Source organism: Cornus florida, unplaced genomic scaffold (assembly GCF_030987335.1).
Source record: "Cornus florida cultivar Cherokee Brave unplaced genomic scaffold, ASM3098733v1 CherokeeBrave_3.0.0_Hap2_Chr09, whole genome shotgun sequence".
NCBI lineage: Eukaryota > Viridiplantae > Streptophyta > Magnoliopsida > Cornales > Cornaceae > Cornus > Cornus florida.
Window position 1 is genome coordinate 42,963,542 of NW_026775579.1, and position 22,446 is coordinate 42,985,987.

General features: G+C 34.9%; 2 protein-coding genes and 1 long non-coding RNA gene across 6 annotated transcripts in view; 2 read left to right on the top strand and 1 right to left on the bottom strand.

Moving 5' to 3' along the window:
* Nucleotides 1-9,594: 9,594 nt before the first annotated feature.
* Nucleotides 9,595-14,948, bottom strand: LOC132273759 (uncharacterized). Of its 3 annotated transcripts, XR_009470241.1 has the most exons (4): nucleotides 14,598-14,779; nucleotides 14,230-14,320; nucleotides 13,428-13,566; nucleotides 9,595-10,587 (listed from the first exon to the last, which is right to left on the bottom strand). It is a non-coding gene; the product is annotated as an uncharacterized LOC132273759 (long non-coding RNA). The 3 variants fall into 3 exon arrangements; XR_009470240.1 differs by lacking the exons at nucleotides 9,595-10,587; nucleotides 14,598-14,779 and adding an exon at nucleotides 14,897-14,948 and having other exon boundaries at nucleotides 13,193-13,566; XR_009470239.1 differs by lacking the exon at nucleotides 9,595-10,587 and having other exon boundaries at nucleotides 13,193-13,566; nucleotides 14,598-14,780.
* Nucleotides 14,949-17,627: 2,679 nt separating this feature from the next.
* LOC132273760 (glycine-rich protein 2-like) lies at nucleotides 17,628-18,892 on the top strand. The gene has a single exon (XM_059774813.1). The coding sequence runs from the start codon at nucleotides 17,978-17,980 to the stop codon at nucleotides 18,584-18,586; it is 609 nt and encodes a 202-aa protein (XP_059630796.1). The 5' UTR covers nucleotides 17,628-17,977; the 3' UTR covers nucleotides 18,587-18,892.
* Nucleotides 18,893-21,928: 3,036 nt separating this feature from the next.
* The window catches only part of LOC132273761 (pathogenesis-related thaumatin-like protein 3.5), a 4,152-nt gene continuing 3,634 nt past the window's right edge, over nucleotides 21,929-22,446 (top strand). Inside the window, exon 1 of one of the 2 annotated variants that reach the window (XM_059774816.1) lies at nucleotides 21,929-22,446. This exon is cut by the window's right edge and continues 1,242 nt beyond it. The gene's annotated coding sequence lies outside the window, so the exon portion shown is untranslated. The other variant, XM_059774815.1, reaches the window with a different exon arrangement.

The following is a 22,446-nucleotide window of genomic DNA, read 5'->3' on the forward strand; positions in this document are numbered from 1 at the left end:
TTGTTAATTGCGTAGATATTGTGATTTGTGCTTTATTGTTCAAATGTGACTTGGAATGATCCTATAGATTCATTTGGAACATAGACTTTAGGTGGCATGATCCACTATAGTTGTTTTAACATTTTAGATTTCAAGTTAGTGACCTTGAGAATCTACATCTTGTTGCTTTGTATAGCATGCTCCCATGTTACTTGAATTGTACGAATGATGTGTTTGTGCTAGAAATGATCTTAGGTAGTTTAGGATGCTCCCTGGGTCACACTTTGACATAGACGTTAGTTGGCATGAGCCTCTTTAACAGGTTTCACCTTAGGGTGATAAAATTATAAAAAGTTAGGTCGATGCATGCTCATCTCCTACGAGTAGCTTTATGTTACTCACCCATGTTGTGGGGACATTTTTCAGGTACGAAGACTTGGTTCGTGATTCATATCATTCCTTGGATGGCTTGTAGTTCTTAAGTTCCATTTCATGCAAATGTTAGCATGAAATGCCTTTTGTAGCTTTATTTGACAAAATGTGTATATTTGATTCCATATATGTAATGTGCACATGAGTGCACTCCTTACAATGTATTTGACATGTATGAGATGAGGCCGGAGGCCAATGACATGTATTTGTATCCTATGTAGTTTTGACTTCATGAAATATTATGAAAATTTTGCATTTTAGTATGTTATTTTACACTGGAGTGTGTATTGTGTATGAGATTCATCCATTAGCATTTTAGTATGTTATTTTACACTGGAGGGCCAAACGGTAATTTCTAATCATTCGTTAATTTTGGTTTTCAAAATTTCCATTTCAAGTTCATTTCCGCCTTTTTGGCTGTCGGGGGATTGGATTTTGTATCGGCCATTTCCGGGAGCCGCGGACCATTCCCGCGTGCTCAAAATCACTTATTACATTTGCGTGCGTATTCATTTCAGCCTAGAAGGGCATTTGGGGTCAAATGTATGTTTGGTGCAAATTCACATTTTTGCCGTTTTGAGCCTAAACTGAGCATAAGGGCATTTTGGGGTTTTATCATGAAAAATAAAATTTTCTTTTGGCATGGTTGGCTAGAAATCATGATTTTGAGGAGGGTTTCTTCTTTGTGTTTTTTTCAAAAGGTCCAGAAAGTCCTCAAAATTGCATTTCAAGTTGGCATTTCAGGTGCAGCCTACAGCAGTTCGAGTGCTCCAAGGGGGCTATGAGCGCTCGAAGCCCTTGGTCGAGCGCTTAAAGTACTGTTCGTGTGTGTGTGTGTTTGTGTCTTGGTTCAGCACTACACCTCCAACTTCAAACTATCATATCTTCTTCGTTTTAACTCCAAATTGGTCCGTTCTTGAGTCTAAATTGATCGCGTCGAAACAAGCTTTCCTATGGTACCAATTTTAGCTTCAGATTCTTCTTGTAGCTCAAGATATTCAGGTTTTAGAAAGATAGTGTCTGTTTTTGGTTCGAACCGGAATAAGGTTTCCCTTCCTTCGACTTCAGAACTTGATATCTTTGTCGTCCGGACTCCAAATCAGGTGATTCTTGAGTCTAAATTCATTGATTTTCCGTTGTCTTTCCAATGTTGTGCACAGTGGAATCCATTTTAGTGTGGAATGACCATTTTACCCCTAGGTTCATTCATGTCCATTTTCGAAACATTGCTTCCGCATTTGCTTCCTTTATGTTTCGTGACCTCGTTGAGGGTCACATTGGTGTCTTAGAGGAGTGTTGTATCTCTAGAGACTGTTATTCTATCTTTTGCTTCCGCATTTTGGATCTGTTTTGGGTCATCACAGGACACACTGGGTTGAAAAATCCGGGGTCGTCACAGATCAAGTCTAAGTCTGGAACATGACGAGTACCTGAAAAATAGAGGTGGGTCAGGCCCACGAACAAGTTCTAACCTACTACAATCCAAGCAGAGACTCAATACGCATATACATTCTAACCAACTCAACAATAACTAAATAATCCGTAAATATATATATATATATATATATATATATATATATATATATATTCACACTACAGGACTCTCACTGGACTACAGGCCCGTCTCAACCTGACTAGTAGGCACTATGCAAAACGAACCTGAGGTGGGCATGACTACCTGGACCTAACAGGGTACACATCCAACCATCATAGCCAGCTATGCATCCCAATGCATATACGCTTCCTAGCCAACGACTCTAAGACTCAGGCTCATATCGTGGCACCATAACATAATATATGAAATCCGTTCCAAGTGTGTCATTCAAAAAGTTTATTGACCTGACACCTAGTTATAAGTAGGACTTAACTTTTGTAGTTAATCCATCTTATTTCAATATAGGTAGGACTTAGTATTTGAACTAATCCATCCCCAATATAGGTAGGTCTCAGTGTTTTGAACTGAGCCGTCCCTAGTATGCCACCATCCCATACCAGTGCATACACATCCATATAAGTAGGACTTAACTTTTTTTAATCCAACTCATTCCAAAATAGGTAGGATTTAGTGTTTTACTAATCCATCCCTAGTATGCCACCGTCCCATACCAGTGCATACAATCCATCCATCCGGTAAATGGTAGTACAAATATATATATGTAAATACCAACTAATCCATAACAAAAATAACAAGAGTCCATCACATGTATAACCAGTATATGTGTATAACATGCTTATTCTGTTCTACCAATACATGATTCTCTAATAAGATTAAAGACACGGAGAACAGGTATAATCCATTCTGTAATTCACTATGAGCACAATAATAATAGTATCAGAATTAACATGCTCACTTTAAAACATTCCAAGATATTCAGTAAGTTTATAAGACACAACACTATATATTTAGCAACAAGGTTCCCATTAAGCATAACAGAGTAACTAAGTTCCAGTAATTGATCATACATGTCATACATATAAACATCAATTTAATTCCTAAAATAGAACAACAGAATATACTAATTCACATGCTTCCTTTTATACCAAACCAACACTAACTGAAACAAGTTAAATTCTGTATATCAGTTAATTCGTAGCTAGCAGTAATTAAAGCTTAAGCATACTTGTTCCTACCCCTGTTCCATGATCAACATGGTGTAACCATCCATAGTAATCTGCTAAATTAGATCATAGGCAATTAAACCTCTACATCTCCAAAACTGTAATCAGATTTGCATCTAACAATTTATGCATTGTTTTACTATAAACACCAGTGTTTTAATCCACGTTAACCAACCCTTGGAAACTTTAATGTGGCATTAGAACATACTGAAAACCCCATTTATACATTCTAACAGGATCTGAAATCTCCAAAATCCAACCATTGTAGCCTAAACGGTCGCCGAAACATCAAAAACTAGGAAAACCTTGAAGGGGCCGGCTCCAAACAAGTTGAAGCCGCCTCCAAACAAGATGGAGCCGGCTCCAACTCACTTGGAGCCGCCTCCAAACAACTTTGAGCTGGATCCAAAATATTTTGGAGCCGCCTCCAACTTCCTCCTCTCCTCTCTGCTTCTTCTCTTCAACTTCGTCTTCTCCGGTGACGTCTAGTTTGATCAGTCCTTAAATCCAATGATTTCTACTGATTAAAATTAAGTTTCAATGTGCCAGATATGGTAAAAACCATTAATCCTAGACCCACTCTAATTAGAACAAAGTTCTACAAGAAAGAATTTAAGATAAACAAAAACGAACATTCAACCATATACCGTTACCGACGAACCTAAACATGCAAACCAGATTAATATCTTCCAGTATTACAAGCTAATTTAACTCTGTTTATATCCATTCACATGCATTATACATCCAGTTCTGTGAATTAGTTTATGAGTTAAACATGAAAGATCATAAAACAAGCAGTATACTCATGGCTATCTTCAATGAAAAATACAAAGACATATAATCCAGTTTAAGTTCGATTCTTATTTAATCCGGGAGTTGAATTAGACATGCAAAGAACACAAGTCAATGGGATAAAGTTAGGATTAGAACTTGCCTGTGAGTTTTCAGTTCAAAACCTCAGCGTCGTCTTCTTAAGTTTCTCCGGCGAACTAGGAAATCCTCCTCCGTTCCTTCCCTGCCTCCACTGTCATGAATAGGGTTCTAAAACCCTAAGCAGAACTTTATACCTATATTTATAGGTTTACACAAGACCTAGGTTCAATTCAAACCCTACGCTAAATCCTAGTCGGCTCATAGAAAACCCTCTTTAAAACCTATGTCGGCTACACTTAGGTGACAGCTAAAAACTCAGTAACTTAATTATAATAATTTAAACCCAATAGTAAAATTAACGCAACCAATTCAATTAATTACAAATAGGTCCAATTATTCAAGTAATAAAATAAAAAATTCAATTAATTCAAATATCGCCCAAAAACAAGAAACCATCCAACCATGTAGCCACGTAAGCACCCAAAAATAATAAAAGAAATAATGAAAATAATAAAATAAATAGTAAAATTCTAATTATATCCCTTTCAAAACTAGGGGTATTACAATGACCCCTATCGATCGACGTGAATTACTCACAAGTCGACTGAATGTTCCAAACCAGTCGACCGGTTCCTGCTACTTACCGTTTGTGTTTTATTTTACCCCTCATCACATTTAATGTTGTTAGTATATACTACGTGCAGTAAAATATATTAATTATATTTTACCTACCGGAATGACCGTATTATCTCCGAATTTCATTCTAATTATTGTATGACCTTAACAAATGACTGTTTTACCCTTTTGGGTCATAAGCCATTATACTTGAGTTAAATGATCATTTTGCCCTTGTTGAGCCCAAAAGTGTTAATTTTATATGAAATGACCATAGTACCCTTGCATGACTTCGAGTTCGGGTAAAGACTCAGTTAACGATTCGGATCCAGTAAATTTGGGTCACCATAGAACACAGGAAATAAAAAATATGTACCCTCTTATTTATTCTTAAAATACCACAGGAATTCCGAGTTGGGATTTCTCCAAAATTCCTGAGGAAATATCTCGGTATAGATATTTGTTAAGAATTTTTATTGTAGTTTCCCGAAGTGTCCTCGGGACCTCGGGAATCCATTTAAGAACCCAATATATGAATCTCGTTTCTAACACTGTTGAGGGAACTTAGAGCATCCGCACCAGCCTCTTCGGATTTTGACTTTCCAAAACTGCCACTTCAGCTTTTCCAAGACATGTCAGCAATTCCAAGAATCACGTCAACAGCTTTCGCTCTCTTGAAATAGGCACTCCATCAGGCTCTCCGGATTTTTGCTCTCAAATTTTTTTTTTATTAATTAACTAATTAATTTTTTTTTTAAACTTTTTCATAATGGATATATTTCTAACCGCTATATCCCTAACGATTATATTTGTAACAGCTTTATTTTGTGTACTATAATTTTTATTATGTAATAGTTTTTTAATATTAAAATGATGAAATTGTTTCTCAACGGTAATATTTTTCAATCAAACAATATCTTTACAAATTATTAAAAAAAGTAGGATTGATATTATAATTTTAAATAATACATTATCTATTATGAACCCAAAAAAAAACAAATTAAGAGTTTTTTAAAAGTAAAAAAATTGATTTTTAAGGGAAAAAAGCAAAAATAAAAGATTTTTTAATTTATTTTTGGCCAAAATTTTTTTGGACAATATGAATTTTATTTTTTTTTTAAAAAAAAGCTCAAAATAATATATTTTTTAGTTTTTTTTTTTTAAAACTTGCGGCCAAATAAAACCTTATGGCGGTGTTAAAGAAAAAAACTCTCCAAAAATGAAGCGGTTTTGACAATAAATAAAATAAATATATATATATATTGCGATCGGCCTTGGCTCGCGAAATACCGCGAATCAATCCTTTGTGAGTCCACTCATTTTTCATAAGACGTGGAGCACTTCTGGGCCGTTCAGGCGGAAAGATCCTTCCGCCAGCCCGTGTGATGCTCTTATGAACTTTCAAGAGACCCTTTACAATTGTCTGCTACACACACGTGTCAATTAATTATCTACAGTAGGTAATGTGCGATAAAGTAGTTTTTGAGGAGTGCTAAATCTGCAGGGTTGAAAAATAAATTATAATTAATGTGACTTTCTTATGTTTTTTCGAGATTATAAATTCTCAATTCTAAAATTAAATTACCTTTTTAAACTATTTTTTCTTTTTTTGATACCTAATAACCTTCCTTCTTTCTTTTGTTACATATATTTAATTTTATTTTTTTTTCTTTATTTTTAACAATTGTCTTCATTTTTTCTTTCTTCTTGATTAGATATATATGGCTATACTTTATTCTTTACTTTTTTTCTTTTTTTGTTCACTAGTCTTTTATATATATATATATATATATATATATATATATTCCACCTTGATAGATTTTTGATTGAAATTTTATAATTTTAAAAAAATAAGAAAGAAAATTACAACTTTTATAATTAAATTTTATAAAATATAATTTGTCTCTTTGGTAAAAACAAATTTTGTTCTATTAAAATTCTGAAAACTAAAGAAACCTATCCACTCGACTCCTCCATTGAGATGGCTACCAATCATGCTCAAGAGCATATCCATGTATGAACATCCTTCAATATCTGTTCATTTTTCTTATCTGACACTTTCTTCCACTTTGTTCCTAAAGCACCCATCTGTATATATATATAAAATATTCTGTTATGGTGCAACCAAAATCTTGACATTGGATTTTTACTTTCCGGATGTATCTACTTTTTTCATGTGGGTGCCACGATTCGTAATATAATGGTTAGAAATTGAGAATTGATAGCTGCCACACGATAACACTGACGACGATGATGACGATGCTGAAAATGATTTCACGATCATATCAGTCATTATGATCATTTTTAGTTCTACGATCATATTTATTATCATTTCGATCACCGTGGTCAAATGCACACGCCCAGGATTGGTGATTTCTTAATAAAAATTCATTATTTTGCTAAGTCAAAACTAAATATAATATCAGCTTTGAATATAGCTCTGTAAGAACACATTTGAGACGTGAAATATAATGTAATTTTTTTTCCAAAACAAGCTCATTAGTGATAGTATCACCATATAAAACCTGATTTAAAATAGGGCAGAGTTGTATTCAACCACAATTTTAAATGCCAATCAGCTTGAATTTTTAGAAGGATAATTGTTTTATGATATCATATCTTTCTTTTAAATTTTTCTACAAATTTAGTGGATCTCTTTGAATAAGGTATTTAGCTTGAAGGATAATTGTTTTCTGATATCATATCTTTCTTTCAAATTTTTTTACAAATTTAGTGGATCTCGAGGTATTCAGCTTGAATTTTTGGAAGGATAATTGTTTACTGATATCATATCTTTCTTTCAAATTTTTCTACAAATTTAGTAGATCTCTTTGAATGAGGTATTCAGTTTTGGCGACGAATGAAAACCATGACACTCACCTTATCTGGTAATGAATAATGATGCATCACTTTCTTACTGAATTGTGTTTCCAAGACTCTTTAACGGATCCGAGCATCCAAAATCTAAAATAATATATATTTTTTTTTTGTCGAAAATGTCCAGGGCCACGGATTCTAATTTTGTCAAATTTGACATTTTCAGAATAATTAGATGTTATAACAATATAAGAACATAACTTATCATACTATGAAAAAAAATATTTATCTTAATAATAAAATTGCATTAAGTGAAACAATAATATAATATGAACTATTATAATTCTAATCTAACGGGGATGAGTTGTATTACTATTCATTATTCAGTATTAAACAATAAAGGTAGTAAAATTAACTATGTAAATTATTTAATAATAAAAGTAATAAAATTAATTATAATTCATTTAATAAAACGCAATAAAATCGATCATATTGTGAGTACGGGAAAATATTTTATAAGAGAGCTGATGTATTCAATTCTTACTTCCACGTATAAATGGTACTCACACACCAATCTCACACGCACACACACAGCTTCACACCAATCTCACACGCGCACACACAATGCAGATGCATTTGCACTGCTCATGCATTAGTGCGAATGCATTAATATGCTCATTGTTACACATTGGATGGCAACTTGCATTTTGTGAGCACGGGGAAAATATTTTATAAGAGAGCTGATGTATTCTTGCTTCGACATATAAATGGTACTCACACACCAATCTCACACGCACACGCACACGCACACGCACAGCTTCCTTCGAAATTAAGTATTTGGGGCTATAATTACGGATGCAAGTTGCCATCCAATTTGTATATTCAAAATGCAAGTGCATTTGCACTGCGAATGCATTAGTGCGAATGCATTAATAATGTGGAGCCCACAATTTGTAACAATGAGCCTATAATGCTCTTGTACACAAGATTACTTAAAAGTCCATTAAACAAAAATTATTCACAATCTGTACCACTGCATCAAACATGTCAACACCATGTGGGTTGGGCAATGTCACTTATAAGCCAAAAATATAAAATATAAAAAAAAAGCTTCTATAACTTTTTGAAACAAAAGCTTCTAGAACCTTCCCTTAGCCCAAGGATTTGGTTGAATAATCATTTTTCTGCTAAATTTGTGCCTTTCCCTTAGCCCAAGGGTTACCAACTTGGGTTGGGTTCCAGGTTGCCCATACGTGGATCTAGTTCTCAATTCTTAACTATTGTGTGAATCACCAAAAATTCAATGTCTAGGAAGAAAGTTAAGTTGTGTTTCCAGTAAAACTACACATGTATTTTGAAACCCAATTTACCGAATCTATCCACTTTCTACACATTATACACACACACACACACACACAAATTTATATATATATATAGATGTCATTGTTTTTATTTATTTATTTTTAATAAGGCAAATAAGCTAAATAGAATACAAATACTCAAAAAAAAAAAAAAAAAAAAAAATTGGTTGTTGAAAATTGTAGTTGGGAAGGGTAGTTGAAAAATAATGATTGTGGTGTCAAAAAATAGCATTTTGAATGAAATGCACCATTGGAGTAGAATTGCTAAAAAATAGCGTTTTAAATGAAATGCACCATTGGAACAGAATTGCTAAAATATAACATTTTGACATTGTATCTCCTTTCAAAATATAGATATGGCACGCAAAAATGGCATTTTGCATTGGAGATGGTCTAATATTTTCTAAAAGGACAATGCTTAGTTATTCATAGATGAATAGGGTGAAGCTACTCACCCCTATGTGATCCAATAATAAAATAACACACCACCTTTAATAATAAAATAATTCATACATTTCTCTGCTTTCTCGGATCAACCATCAAATAAATGTATATAGTGTTTTTAGATGTAGATTATTTTATTATTAAATGTGATATGTTATTTTGTTATTGGACCACATAGGGGTGAGTAATTTCACCCTACTTACCGGTGAGTAACTAAGCATAAATAATCTTTTTCGTACTAAATTTTTCATACTAAATTTGTGCCTTTCCCTTGCTTTTTAGGCTAGTTTATTGTTTTTCAAATGCTTGGATTGAATATAGAGTATTATTGACTATCCCAGTTAAAGTTGTATCAAGTTTTTCGACGATAAAATTAATCAAATCTTACCTGTAGTCGACTATGTCACAAGTGAGATTGAATGGTTTGACTATGATATCTATTGAAAAAGATACGTTGTAGAAACTTGATTATAACATTTTAATCGATAATTATGCAGCTCAAAATGCAAGACGTTCATATTTACTTTAATATGAAGTTGAATTTTGATTTTTGTGACTAAATTATGTTGAATAATTTTTTTTTAGTTTTTTTGATGTAAACTGAATCTTATACTCTTTACAAAACACCAAGACCGAATTAAATACAAAATTAGTTTTATATATGTATATATTTCTTTTTTGGTGAATGAATTATTTCCTTTTCTTTTATTTCATTTTTTTTCCCTTAAAATCCATTTATACAAGGATAGTTGTAAAAATAAAAACAAAAAGAAACATATATATATAGGAAAAAACAAAAAAGGAAGAAATATATAATCGATTTTTTTTTTATACCTTTCTTTCTATTCTTTTTGGATTTTTTTCTCACTTTTTTTTTTTTTTTTTCTTCTTTCTTTTATTTTTTCCCGAATCCATCCATATCTTGTGAATGAATTATCTTATCTATATTTTTTTCCTTTTCCAGAATACATTCACATAACTAATGCATTTAAAACTAAACAATCCTAAATGCGATTATGTCCATACTGCGACTATGAATGGACAGTCGTTTGCTCGACTGCAATTAGCACTCCTCCATATATTTTATGTACTAATCATCTCATCTTAATAAAAAATTTACACTTATAAAAATTTTTTTGGAAGGTAAGTATTGTATAAATGGTAAAACTTTACAAAGTTGCCAAAATAAAGGCCGGCCACGATTAGTGGACAGGCCCAACAAAATATCCAACAAAAGCCTATCACTCGGCCTAGCCCAACACAGAAGCGGTGACAGCGTTTAGCCTAGGGCAAATAAGAGACTATCCCTGTCAAAACTTGCAATCAATCCGGTGAATGTTCAAGGGCTATCATTTACAGAAGCCATAGCCCTAAGCTGCTCCGTCTGAGGGTTCCGCCGGTGGTCTCAGCATCGACGCTCGTAGTTCCCAATCCAGCACCAGTTTTCCTGCAAAAGGTGAGTACTTGATGATGGTTGAAAGTAATTTTTGTCTAACCATGTCTGTGATTTGCTTTAAGACCACCATTTGTGAGTTTCTCTGATTCATGAAAACTCTGTTGTTTCGCTCCATCCAGATTTTATTGACGGTGGTGGAGAGCACGAGCTTCCTCACTGAATTTCTCACATCCCTTCTTGCCCAACGATGGGAGGCCCAAAGGACGAAATCGGACCATGACGAGGGTGGAGCACGGAATCTAGCTATTTGTTGAAGATGGATCCAGATTGGTCTTGTGTAGGTGCAAGCAAAGAAGAAATGATCATGGGTTTCGTTGACCAAGTTACAAAGGAGGCAAACCTTGCGTATAAAAGGCCTCGCATTTAAAGTTCGCCTAGGGTAACACTAGGCTTATTATGGGGTGTGAGTAGGCTTTAGTGAAGAAAGAGTTTTGACAGTATGTGGCAGCATTGGATCGATCGAGCTCACTTGCGCTTGGCTTGCATGTGTGGATTAGGGGGTGATTAGGACAACCAGGCTTATTACACAAGCTGCATGCAGAAACATTGGCGATTAGAGTCCCAAAAGGAATCCATTTCAACAAGTCTGCTCGTCCTAAAACCATGGCCATTGAGTCGAGCTAACCACCACCTTATCCACACATGCAAGCCATCCGCAGCTGAGCTCGATCAAATGCTGCCACTGTCAGAACTCTTTCTTCAGTAAAGTCGCACTCACACGGTCACACCCCATAACAAGCCCAACTGCCAAGTGACGCTTTCTGTTCATATTGCAATTGCTTTTGGAGTTAGAGATGCCATGTTCTGGACTTGTGTTTAATCTTTCGAGAAGCCACCCCAAACCCTTGGCTGACTTGATCCCAATAATTATGGAATAGCCAGCAAAACAGATATGAGAATATATATATATATATAAAAGAACACTTCATTGAATGAGCTAGATTCTTAGAGGGACCAAGCAGGAGATTAAGCAGATAAAATTAATATTCACATTATGTACTCATCATTTGCCAGATTCTTCGTACCCTCAAATAATTCAAAATGTTGCATTACCTACAATAAAGCCGAGGAAAACAAAAGCCCATTGGCCTTCACACATTGGTGTCACGCATTCTTTTATTCCTATTGCTAAAAGATTAAGGCATCCCAAGTAACCAGTTGTCAGTCCAACGGCTACAAAAATCTGAAACTTCCGCAATATCCCTTTTGAAAACAAGGCCAAACCACCCCATCAAGAATGAACCAACTTGAAATATCGCACACAATACTCATAAAGAACAACTGACCCGATCCGTCTGAAAATATTTGGTTTGGGTTATGACTATAACTCATGTTGGGTACAATTCGAGCTGGTCCAATCAAACTCGATTCGAGTTGAGGTTGGCTTGGGATTGGCCTTGGTTGGGCCACCCCAACTTACAGCCCTAATTAATCCTACTTGGATTGACTGAGGTCACCATGAATTAGCACATTCAAGTTGCTAAGCTGACACAAGGCCAACTAGCTCCCGAGTACGAAACACCTTCTCATCTACTACTCTCATCTACTTCCCACTAGATTTGTCAATGAATCAAATTTTGATCCAAATCCAATCTGAACAATCTGTTAGCTAAAAACAAAGAATCAGATAATAATATGATCCAACATGATATAATATATAATATGCTATAATTATATTATCTAATACTATAATATATAATACTTTGAATATTATTAGAAGGTTCTTTATCATTATTATTTCTTCTTCCCTCTCTCTATTTTGTCTCTCTTTATTGAATTTTCCTTTAATAAAAAGTCATATATTTTTTTTCTATTTTCTGTACATATTTTATTTATCATCCCAGCTTCTCTCTCTAATCATTGTGTGCTAATCTCTTTTTGAAATTAAATTTTTTTAGCAAAAAATAACACCAAACAGGTCAGATTATCAGATCAATTATCCGGATTAATAACAAATAGGATATGCATTCATTCATGAATAATCCATCGAGGAGTGAAACAATTCATACACTAGAGCATGTTTACTTCTAACCAACGTGTTCAAATGTTCTAGTTCCCATAGGCATCCAGAACCCCCTGGCTACAATTTCAATTAACCATCAATACATGAAATGAATGCTACTACTTGTGTTGTGTAGCCTTAATTATATATAAATATAAAAGTGCAATGTTTCTATATCAATCATTATCTAGCTCAAATTAGGTTAATTAACATAATCACTCAACCAAATCACCAACCTAACAAGACATATGTAAACTGATGGGATAGCAAGGACACAGTAAACATCTAAACATAATTCATACAGTTGTGAATAAGACATTCTTTTAGAGTATTTGTGAGTATGCTAGCTGTGTTTCTAACTCTGCAAGTATGTGTGTGTGTGTGTGAGAGAGAGAGACCATATTAGAAGGAAGATCAAGGCACAAATATCCATATAAATTAAATATATCCACTAATTTCAATCCTGAACTGCAATCCATTAATTTCACAAGCATATGATCTTTTTAAAATTCCTAAAATTGTCGAGAACAACAACAACAACAACAACAACAAAATTGAGGATGCCAATATTAAAGCACAAGAAGACCATGAAACTGACAAAGAAGCATCATATAGTACCATATTGGAAGTAGAATCTGGTGGTGGATGATAAAATACAGATGAACCACTTCAAATAATTTACCTAATGAGTATAAACAAGATTTTGATTTTGTTTCCTTTTGCCCATGAATTCTTATATGCCAAACAGAATAATAAAAAAATAATAAAAAACAAAATTCATTAAAATACAAGAAAAACCTTCAAGTTAATACAAGGAAAAGGAATAAACCTATGAGAGATCAAAGTGGCATCGACGATATCCTGCAAAACTTTGGGAAGCTTTGAGGGTGGTCGTGACCTTCTCATAAATTTCCCATTGCTGAATTGTGTTCGACTTCTATGGAGGCTAATCATAGTCATTTATTTATCTGCATTTAAAAAAAGGAGATAGAAAGAAGAGTTTAGAGGGAAATTTTCCAGTTTTTTTATCTGATTAGAAGGAAGAGGTACATTTCTCAAAAATAAAGAGAGAGAGTTTTATAAAACATATATGTGTGTGCACATCTAAATTGGAGTAAAAATTTTTTTTTTGAAGTATAGACTTTTTAATGCTGAGATGCATGATTCACCGACTTTTTAAAATTTTAATACAGATGAGAATTCAATAGGTATCAAAATGCTATTATTAGTGTTGGGATGCATGGTTCACCAACTTTCTAAAATTCTATCACAGTTGAGAATTCCAATAGGTATCAAAATGCTATCACCAACTGTCTAAAATTCTCTTACCCTCAACAGATCGGATTATCGGATCAAATATCTGAATTAATAACCAGTCGAATATGTATTCACACATGAATAATCCAACAGGAGTGAAACAATTCATACAGTACTAGAGCATGTTTACTCCTAACCAACATGTTCAAAATCTAGTTTCATAGGCAAAGATATTCTTTTATGCTATGTTTGGGAGCACTCAATTGGCGAATTGAATTTGGGATTGGAGAAAATTTAGTTCAAAACGCAACGTTTGTGTATTTGTGAGCTTTGTTTCTAACTCTGTAAGAGTGTGTGAGAGAGAGGGAGCATACTAGAAGGGAGATTAAGGTATATAGAACTCTGGTTCCTGTGGCACCAACAATTCCAAGACCAAAGAGCTTCTGCAGTAAATACCTTGTCAACCTAAGAAAAAGTTCCATGAAAAAGTTAGTACCTTGTGTATTCATACAGAAGCTACACAAACACACTCAAATATACATATAAATTAAATTATATCCACTAATTTCAATCCTGAACTGCAATCCAGTAATTTCACAAGCATCATATAATTGCCAAGAACAGCAGCAGCAACAACAACAATAAAAATAAAAATAAATTAGAAGATGCCAATATTAAAGCATAAGGCGGCCATGAAACTTGATAAGAAGCATCATATGATTATACATTTCAAATAATTTACCTAATGTGTATATACGTGACAAACATGCAACAGAATCGAATCTGGGGATGACAAGGTATTTACTGCGAAAGCTGTTTGGTCTGATAGAAACTCTCAAAACACTCTCAGATCCCCAATATTATATACAGTATTTCCTAATGCTTTACATCTGTTGTGTAAACCGTACGTTACTTTTATTATGGAGCACCAACCTTTAAAGCAAATTTATAACACTGAACTAACAGGAGATTTTTATTTTTTTTCAATAAATAAAAAAAACAACCAACATAAATTAAAGGAACAATTATAGTACAAGTTACCTTCAGAGTCGCAACTACCCCAAATAACAGCCTGGGCAGTGCCGGATACAATCATTTGTTGCTTTAATAGTATTAGTGACTGCCTTATGTGGCAGATTCGTATGTTTTGTGGTGGTCGATGTAATATTGATAGAGATGTCTAACCTATGTACTACATTTTACAGTAATGTATTCTTGTGTTGAAAAAAGAAGAAGAAAGCAACACATATTTGTCAAGCATCCCACGGCATTTGTGAGAATTTATTACAGGGAGAGGAGTGGTTGAATGATGGTAAAGACAGGGACCGAGCCAGCTTGGCCCAGGGGGACGTTAATATATATATTTATATATAATTTGTATATAATTACATAGTGTCCCCCTCAAATTATTTTTTTCTTTCTAAAAAGCTCCCCTTCCCCTTCCCTATGCTAGCCCACTAATACATCTTTTTGTCACGGTTTCCCAAACAGAATATCTTTTTTGGGACATAGAGAGTATATATATACATATATATATATATATAAATGCTGGCAGTGGAGGTGAAATGAGGTGTGGTGGTGTTGGAAGATGGTGGTAGGGTTGGAGGAAGGTGGTGGTGTAAGTGGTGTTGTGGAAGGCAGTGGCAGTGGCAGCCGCAGCGGCATTCGTGCAATGGTGTGAAAGGCGATGGCAGTGGTGTGGCAATGGCGACGGTGGTAATGATGGTGGCGGAAGGTGGTGGTGGTGGCGATGGTAGAAAGAAGTGGAGGTGGTGGTGGTTGTGATGGCGACAACGGTCTGGTGGTGGAGGTGGCGGTCCTGGAAGGTGACGACAATGGTGGCAGTGATGCAAGAAAGTGGAGGTAGTGGTGGTGGCAGCGGAAGGTGGCGACAATGGTGGTGGAGGTGGCGGTGTTGGCAGTGGTTTTTGAGTTTGGAACACAAGGGAACTTGATTTTTTTCAAAAAAAAATATTTGGAAATAGAATGGTCAATTTCATAAATAAAAAAAATAGTCATTCCCACTTTACATTTCATACCGAATAAATGAATAATTGGAATGAATATTCCATTCCATTACTTCCGTGACCTATTAAAAAAAATTCAGCATACCCCTCTTCGTTAAAATGGTTTTGTTGACCATTTAGATATATTTTCAATTCAATGATATATTTCTCTAAATAATGGGCAATTAATATTATTTACCACAAAAGGGTTAACTGCAATCAAGTCTTGTATAATGTTGGATCACATCCATCAGTTTCAATCTAAAACAGCTATTCAATGCATTTTCCTTTTTTTCTTGGGTGGTTGGGCGTTGATAACAACAATACCAAGTAATTCAGCTTCTTTAAGGTCATGATTAGAGAGATAATTCAACCAAAATCTTACATGGCAATTTCAAATTTTATGTCCTCAAACAGCAACAGAATTTATAGTCATGATGATGCTTCTAGCTGTCCGCCAATATTTTGGAACTCTAAATTTTGCTGTTTGAGGACATAAAATTTAAGTGGTGGGAGACAAGAGCACGAATTAATGCGGAAACTAGTCTCCTGCACGGAGAAACATGTCACACATTAGTCACCTGCATATATCTGATTATAGAAGAAACAATTCTATACATTTATATGATCAGCAAACATGAAAAGTTGAAAACAGAAGTGGATGACCTCACTTGCTCTTGTGAGACATTTACAAATAATAATAATATAATATATTATTATAAATATAAAATAATAATTTTTTACTCATTTTATTCCTACAATCATGAATGAAATCATCAATTCAAAGTTTAGAAGTAGATGTTTATTATTTTTGTTTTTGTTTTTTTTTTTTTTTAATTTTATATTAAATTTTTAATTATTTCATAATATATTTTAAATTGTATTGAATTTTATTCTTTAAAAAAAATTACAAAATTATCACAAACGTGTTATTGTCATGTCTATGTCATATGTGTCCCTGTCGTGTAGAAGAAGAAAAAAAAATTAATTTCAAGATATTATTTTTTAAAGTATTCTATTTGTATTATTTTATTATTTATTTTTAAAATTTACCGCTGTTTCTAGGTAACAAGTGATGCCACCCCGATTAACCAAAAAAAAAGTGATGCCAACCGTCCAAATTTTTATACCAAAAAAGTCAACCTTTGTACATTGGTGACATCTAAAATCTGCTATTAAAATGACACAAGAGGATAAAACAATTAAAATTATAAATCAAAATGCCATGGATAAGTGAAACAGTTATGCAAGTGGATCAATCTATAACTACTCAATTGGGTTACTGGATCGAATATCAAGCTAATAACAAAATTAAATATAAATTTATTTATAATTAATCTATTGAATTATCAAATATTCAACTTATAACAAAATTAAATATAAATTTATTTATAATTAATCTATCAATTATCGTATAATATTAGAATAAAAAATAATTTTATTGAACCCGAATCGGATCAAGCATAATCCGGTCCGATTCTTACTCGTTTACCCGTGGATATGATATGTGAGCCCATTGTGAGAGTGTTTTCATTATAGCCCAATGGGAGAGTGTCATTTTACCAAAATTATTCACACTCCGTACAAGTACTACTGCATCAACCATGGCCAACCCAGACGTTAAGTAGTTTGGGCTTTAATTTCTAAATTTTGCTAGAAGATATTAGCCCAGAGAAATTCAGTCCAATCCAAATCTGGGCCTCAACGGGAAAGTACATATATATATATATATTATACTACGTAATAGGATATATTGATATATTGTTCATTTGTATTATACAAATTGTAGTAGTACATATTATATATATCTATGATGCAACATCGAATTTCAACCAAACCCCAAGGGGATAAAGTAACCAACGCGTCTCAACCGTAGATCCCAACATGCATTTCTCTAATCCAATCTTCCACCGTCCGATCACCTCAAGCATGTGGTCCCCACTCACAGAAACAGCAAATTCTTCTAAAGAAGCTCCTCTCCAATGTCACTCAGTCTGCCACAACTCCAGTCCCCTCAGAACAAAGAAGATAAGGTAAATCTTCTGAAACAGAAGCTTCTAGAACATTTGGTGACAAAGGGGAATCTTCTAGAAGCTTGGCGAAGCAGTTGTCACCGATGGCTGAGGCGAACAGATCCACTGGGACCGTCAAGTGGTTCAGTGGCCAAAAGGGGTTCGGCTTCGTGTCTCCCGACGACGGCGGCGACGATCTCTTCGTCCACCAGACGGAGATCCGATCTGAAGGCTTCCGGACCCTCCGGGAGGGCCAGCGGGTCGAGTTCGTCGTCGACACCGGCGAAGATGGCCGCACCAAAGCCGTCGACGTGGTGGGTGTGGCAGGATCTCGCCGTCCGTACGGTGGGCGTGGAGGCGGCGCCTTTCGCGGCGGTGGAGGCGGAGGAGGGGGAGGAAGAGGAAGAGTGGGTTACGGCGGGAGGGGTAGGGGTGGTTTCGGGAGGTTCGACGAGGGGTATGCTGGCGAGTATGGGAGGGGTGGTCGGAGAGGCGGCTACGGCGGCGGCGGTAGTGGTGGCAGAGGAGGAGAGTGCTATAATTGTGGGCGAATTGGGCATCTAGCGAGGGATTGCTATCAGGGTGGTGGTGGCGGCGGCGGCAGGAATGGAGGATACGGCGGACGTGGCGGCGGACGCGGCGGCGGCGGGGCATGTTATAATTGTGGGGAAGAAGGACATTTTGCAAGAGATTGCCCTAATGACCAAAAATGATAATGTGGGTATTATCATTTACCGTTGCTAAATTGGATTGGTATATAATAGTTTTTGTACGATTTGGTGCATTGCTTCGGGTGAAAATAGCAGAGAAGAAAATTCTGGAGGACACCTCTTGTTTCTTCTCACTGGGTTATAGTCTTGCCTATTTTGTTGTAAATTTGATTGGCATAATTTAGTAATATTTGCAATCAATTTGCATGGTTTACTTATTTTTTTTCCTTCTTGATTATTGTTTCTCATTCTTTCATGTTCAGTATGAAATTAATGAAAATTATATTTATTGACTATGTTTTTCCCTCAGCTTCCCCCTTCTTCATTGGTTTTCTTGTATCTTTTAACATAATGGTTACTCCTTGCAAATATGGCCGAATGCTTAATAGACGTGTTCGATTCTTTATTTTTTGTGATCATGGTTGAACATAATGGTTACTCCTTGCAAATTTTGGCCGAAATGTCTAGTAGACGTGTTCGATTCTTTCTTTGTTGTGATCATGGTTGAACATAATGGTTACTCCTTGCAAATTTTGGCCGAAATGTCTAATAGACGTGTTCGATTCTTTCTTTGTTGTGATCATGGTTGAACATAATGGTTACTCCTTGCTAATTTGGCCGAAATGCCTAATAGAAGTGTTCGATTCTTTCTTTCTTTGTTGTGATCATGGTTGAACATAATGGTTACTCCTTGCAAATTTGGCCGAAATGCCTAACAGTTTTGTTTGATTCTTTCTTTGTTGTGATCATGGTTGAACATAATGGTTACTCCTTGCAAATTTGGCCGAAATGGCTATAATAGATGGGTTCGATTCTCTCTTTGTTGTGATTATGGTTGAACATAATGTTTACTCCTTGCTAATTTGGCCAAAATGCCTAATAGATGTGTTTGATTCTGTGGAGTTTGTATGGGCATATATGTGGTGGCCCTGTCCTATCTTCAAACACATGTTGAGCTGTTTTAGACTTCTCAATTTTTAGCTTTTAGTTGAGGATAGAATATATTTTCCTTTGTATATATCCGGAATGAATGCAAAATTATTGTGGATGACCTTTTTCTCTGGTTACATGGAGTATTTCATCTCTTAGAAAATAATTCATTGCCAAGCAAGACTATATATATATATATATATATATATAGACTTTCTCTTAGAATTAGATAATGTTACTATTGTCACCATCTTAGTGGTCACACATTGACAGATTCTTATAATGTTCTTTCATTTGTGATATTATTTCTTTGAGAATGAACTGCAACCAAGTCAAACACCCTTTGTGGGGCCTGAGTTATCAGTTATTTTTCCTTCCTAATTTTTTTTTTTTTTTTGTATGCCTATAGCACCGGTCAGCGTAGTTGGGTGAAAGATTTCATTTTTGCTTTCGGTTCTTGATCTCTCACTTTATGATAGGTCCTTGCTTTCCTTTTTCCGTTTCACATTTTATCTTTTCCTCCATTGTCACTGTCCTTGGTCCCTTCTAAAAATAGAACTTGTTACTACTAATGAACGGAAGCAACAGCCACTTACCAAAGAAAAAGAAAGAAAGAAAGCAACAGATGTTACTTGGTATTTTCATCTTAATGAGAGGACACGTCACGTGAGACAAGGATATATATTGCCTTCTTCAAAAATTCATATCTAATGGATTAATATTAATCCGATTTCTATTTTGTGAAAAAAAATTCAAATATGGAATGATGGTGGTCATCTACAATGTTGTAATTAGCTTTTGATTCACTTGGTCTTGGTTTATTGAGGAGTTTCTAGCTTTTCAAAGACGACATTTACGAACTCCTGCCCAACTCTGGTATCAAATGCGCTGATGCTTGGGACGTTTCTTGAGGAGTTTCTAGCTTTTCAAAGACGACATTTATGAACTCATGGCCAACTCTGGTATCAAATGTGCTGATGCTTGGGACTTCAACTGCAGAAGCTCTTGTACACGGTGTGCTGTCCCAATGATGCACTGATTTCTTTTATTTCAAAAGGTAAGCATGCCTGCAGTAATTAATTATGTCACTTGATTATCAATAACTTCTTCTTACTGAATATATTGAGACATTAACATTGTTTCTTTTTGCGTTTTGATTCTTGACATATATCCAATTATTTAACACAAGCAGCCCCTGTAGTACATATCAAATGACACCATTTTCCCATGAATATTGTCATTTAGCTGGTAAAGCAATTACTGTAGGACAACTGGACCAACTGGGTGACTTCTGAAATTTGAACTCCATACCGAGGCTTCATTACATTTTAATCTCAGAACTTTTTCATATGTAGTACTTAAGAGATGTTTTTCTTAGTACACAATATTCATATCGTATATTGAAGAGACTGTAAGAAAAGTTCCCCTTATGCCAAGCTTAGTTATCAGGCTGGAGAACTTAATGGATATCTGAGTGGAGTCATATTGTCTGGGATGAGGGTGTCATCATTCTCTTCATTATCTTCCTCTATTTGTATTGATTTTGCGCAATTGTAGATTTTTCCCTTAAAGATAGAAGTACAGTTGTCACATTGCAGGGGACGATATTGTAGTGGCTGTATCGATGACCTCAAGCAACTGATGTGCTCACCTACTGTGAATTTAGTTCTTCTTCTAGCATTGAGTTGATCCACGAATAACTTTGTGGCTTGTTGCTGCTAGAAAACGGTGGAGGGGACTTGGAATTTCAACACATAATTGGATTGTGTTTGATGCTGACGAGTTATCCATAGATTTGAAGAAAAATGTACAGGGGATTGAATACAATGCAATATTTTATCAGCCCCTACCCCTTCTGCCCCCGAATGGAACGAGAGTGGATTTGAGAGAGAAACTTCTAACTTCATAACAAGCTGACCTTCCCCTGTTCTTCGAAAAAGAAATCAATATTAAGTTTCATTTGCAAATGTCTTGATTTCCAGACCTAGTCTTAATTTGAATACTTCATATGAGAAGAAACTTCCCCTTTGACTTTGAAGCTACAATTACCTTTCAATCAAAAGCTAATTGACGTTGTTTCTAGCTTTTTTGGTTAAGAAGCCCATAGGTTGTATGCCAGTAGCTTGATTGATATGGCCTACAGTTAGCTTTTTCGGCTAAGAAGCCTAGGTTGTACACCAGTAGCTTGATCGATATTGGTCACATTTTTTCTTATGGATGTTCTGTTTCAGCCAAAATTCATGTCTCTTTTTGGTGGTTTCTTTATCTACTTTTGTTTATTTGTTTGTTTCTGTTCTATTTTTATTTTTGTTGTCTTGCAAAATAGAAGAACCTTTCAGTGAAAGAACAATCATAAACCTTCATCGGTTCATCCAATACTATGAAAGAGTTTAATACGAACATTTGAGATCACTTTTGACATTTTGAATTGAATAAAACCATTTTATATAGCTTCTGAAGGTACAAAATCTGTCTAGCTTCTCTGATCAAGGATATTTCTGGTCAAGGTACGCTGGCAATCCCTTCACTGTTATGAGATTAGGAAGAAAAGATAAGTCAGGACTGGGTAGTTGCTGTTAATTATTTTATTAAATTCCAGTTATGTAGCATGATCTTTTGTTGCTGAAACTGCATTCTTCTGATTTTTAAATGTTGCTTGTGAATAAGCTGTGAATTTGATTTCAGTCCGGTTAGTGAAGTACAGTTTGCAAGTTCAGTTGTTCTTTCCATTCTGGTTAAATAAAACTTCTATGCTTGCATTTACATTCAGCACTACCCTTTATTTTCCAGCACTTGTCTTCCCTGTTGCCCTTCAATTTCCAGCACTTCTATTACTGTCCTTTACTTCTTCGTGCTAGAGTTAGATTTCTGGATTTTTGTTTTTGTTTTTCTTTATTGCTTTTATTTTCAATACTTATTAGTTAGTTTAGTGT

What these genes read in the sequence shown, in the direction of transcription:
- LOC132273760 (XM_059774813.1), top strand. Translation starts at nt 17,978, where the DNA reads ATGGCTGAGGCGAACAGATCCACTGGGACCGTCAAGTGGTTCAGTGGC.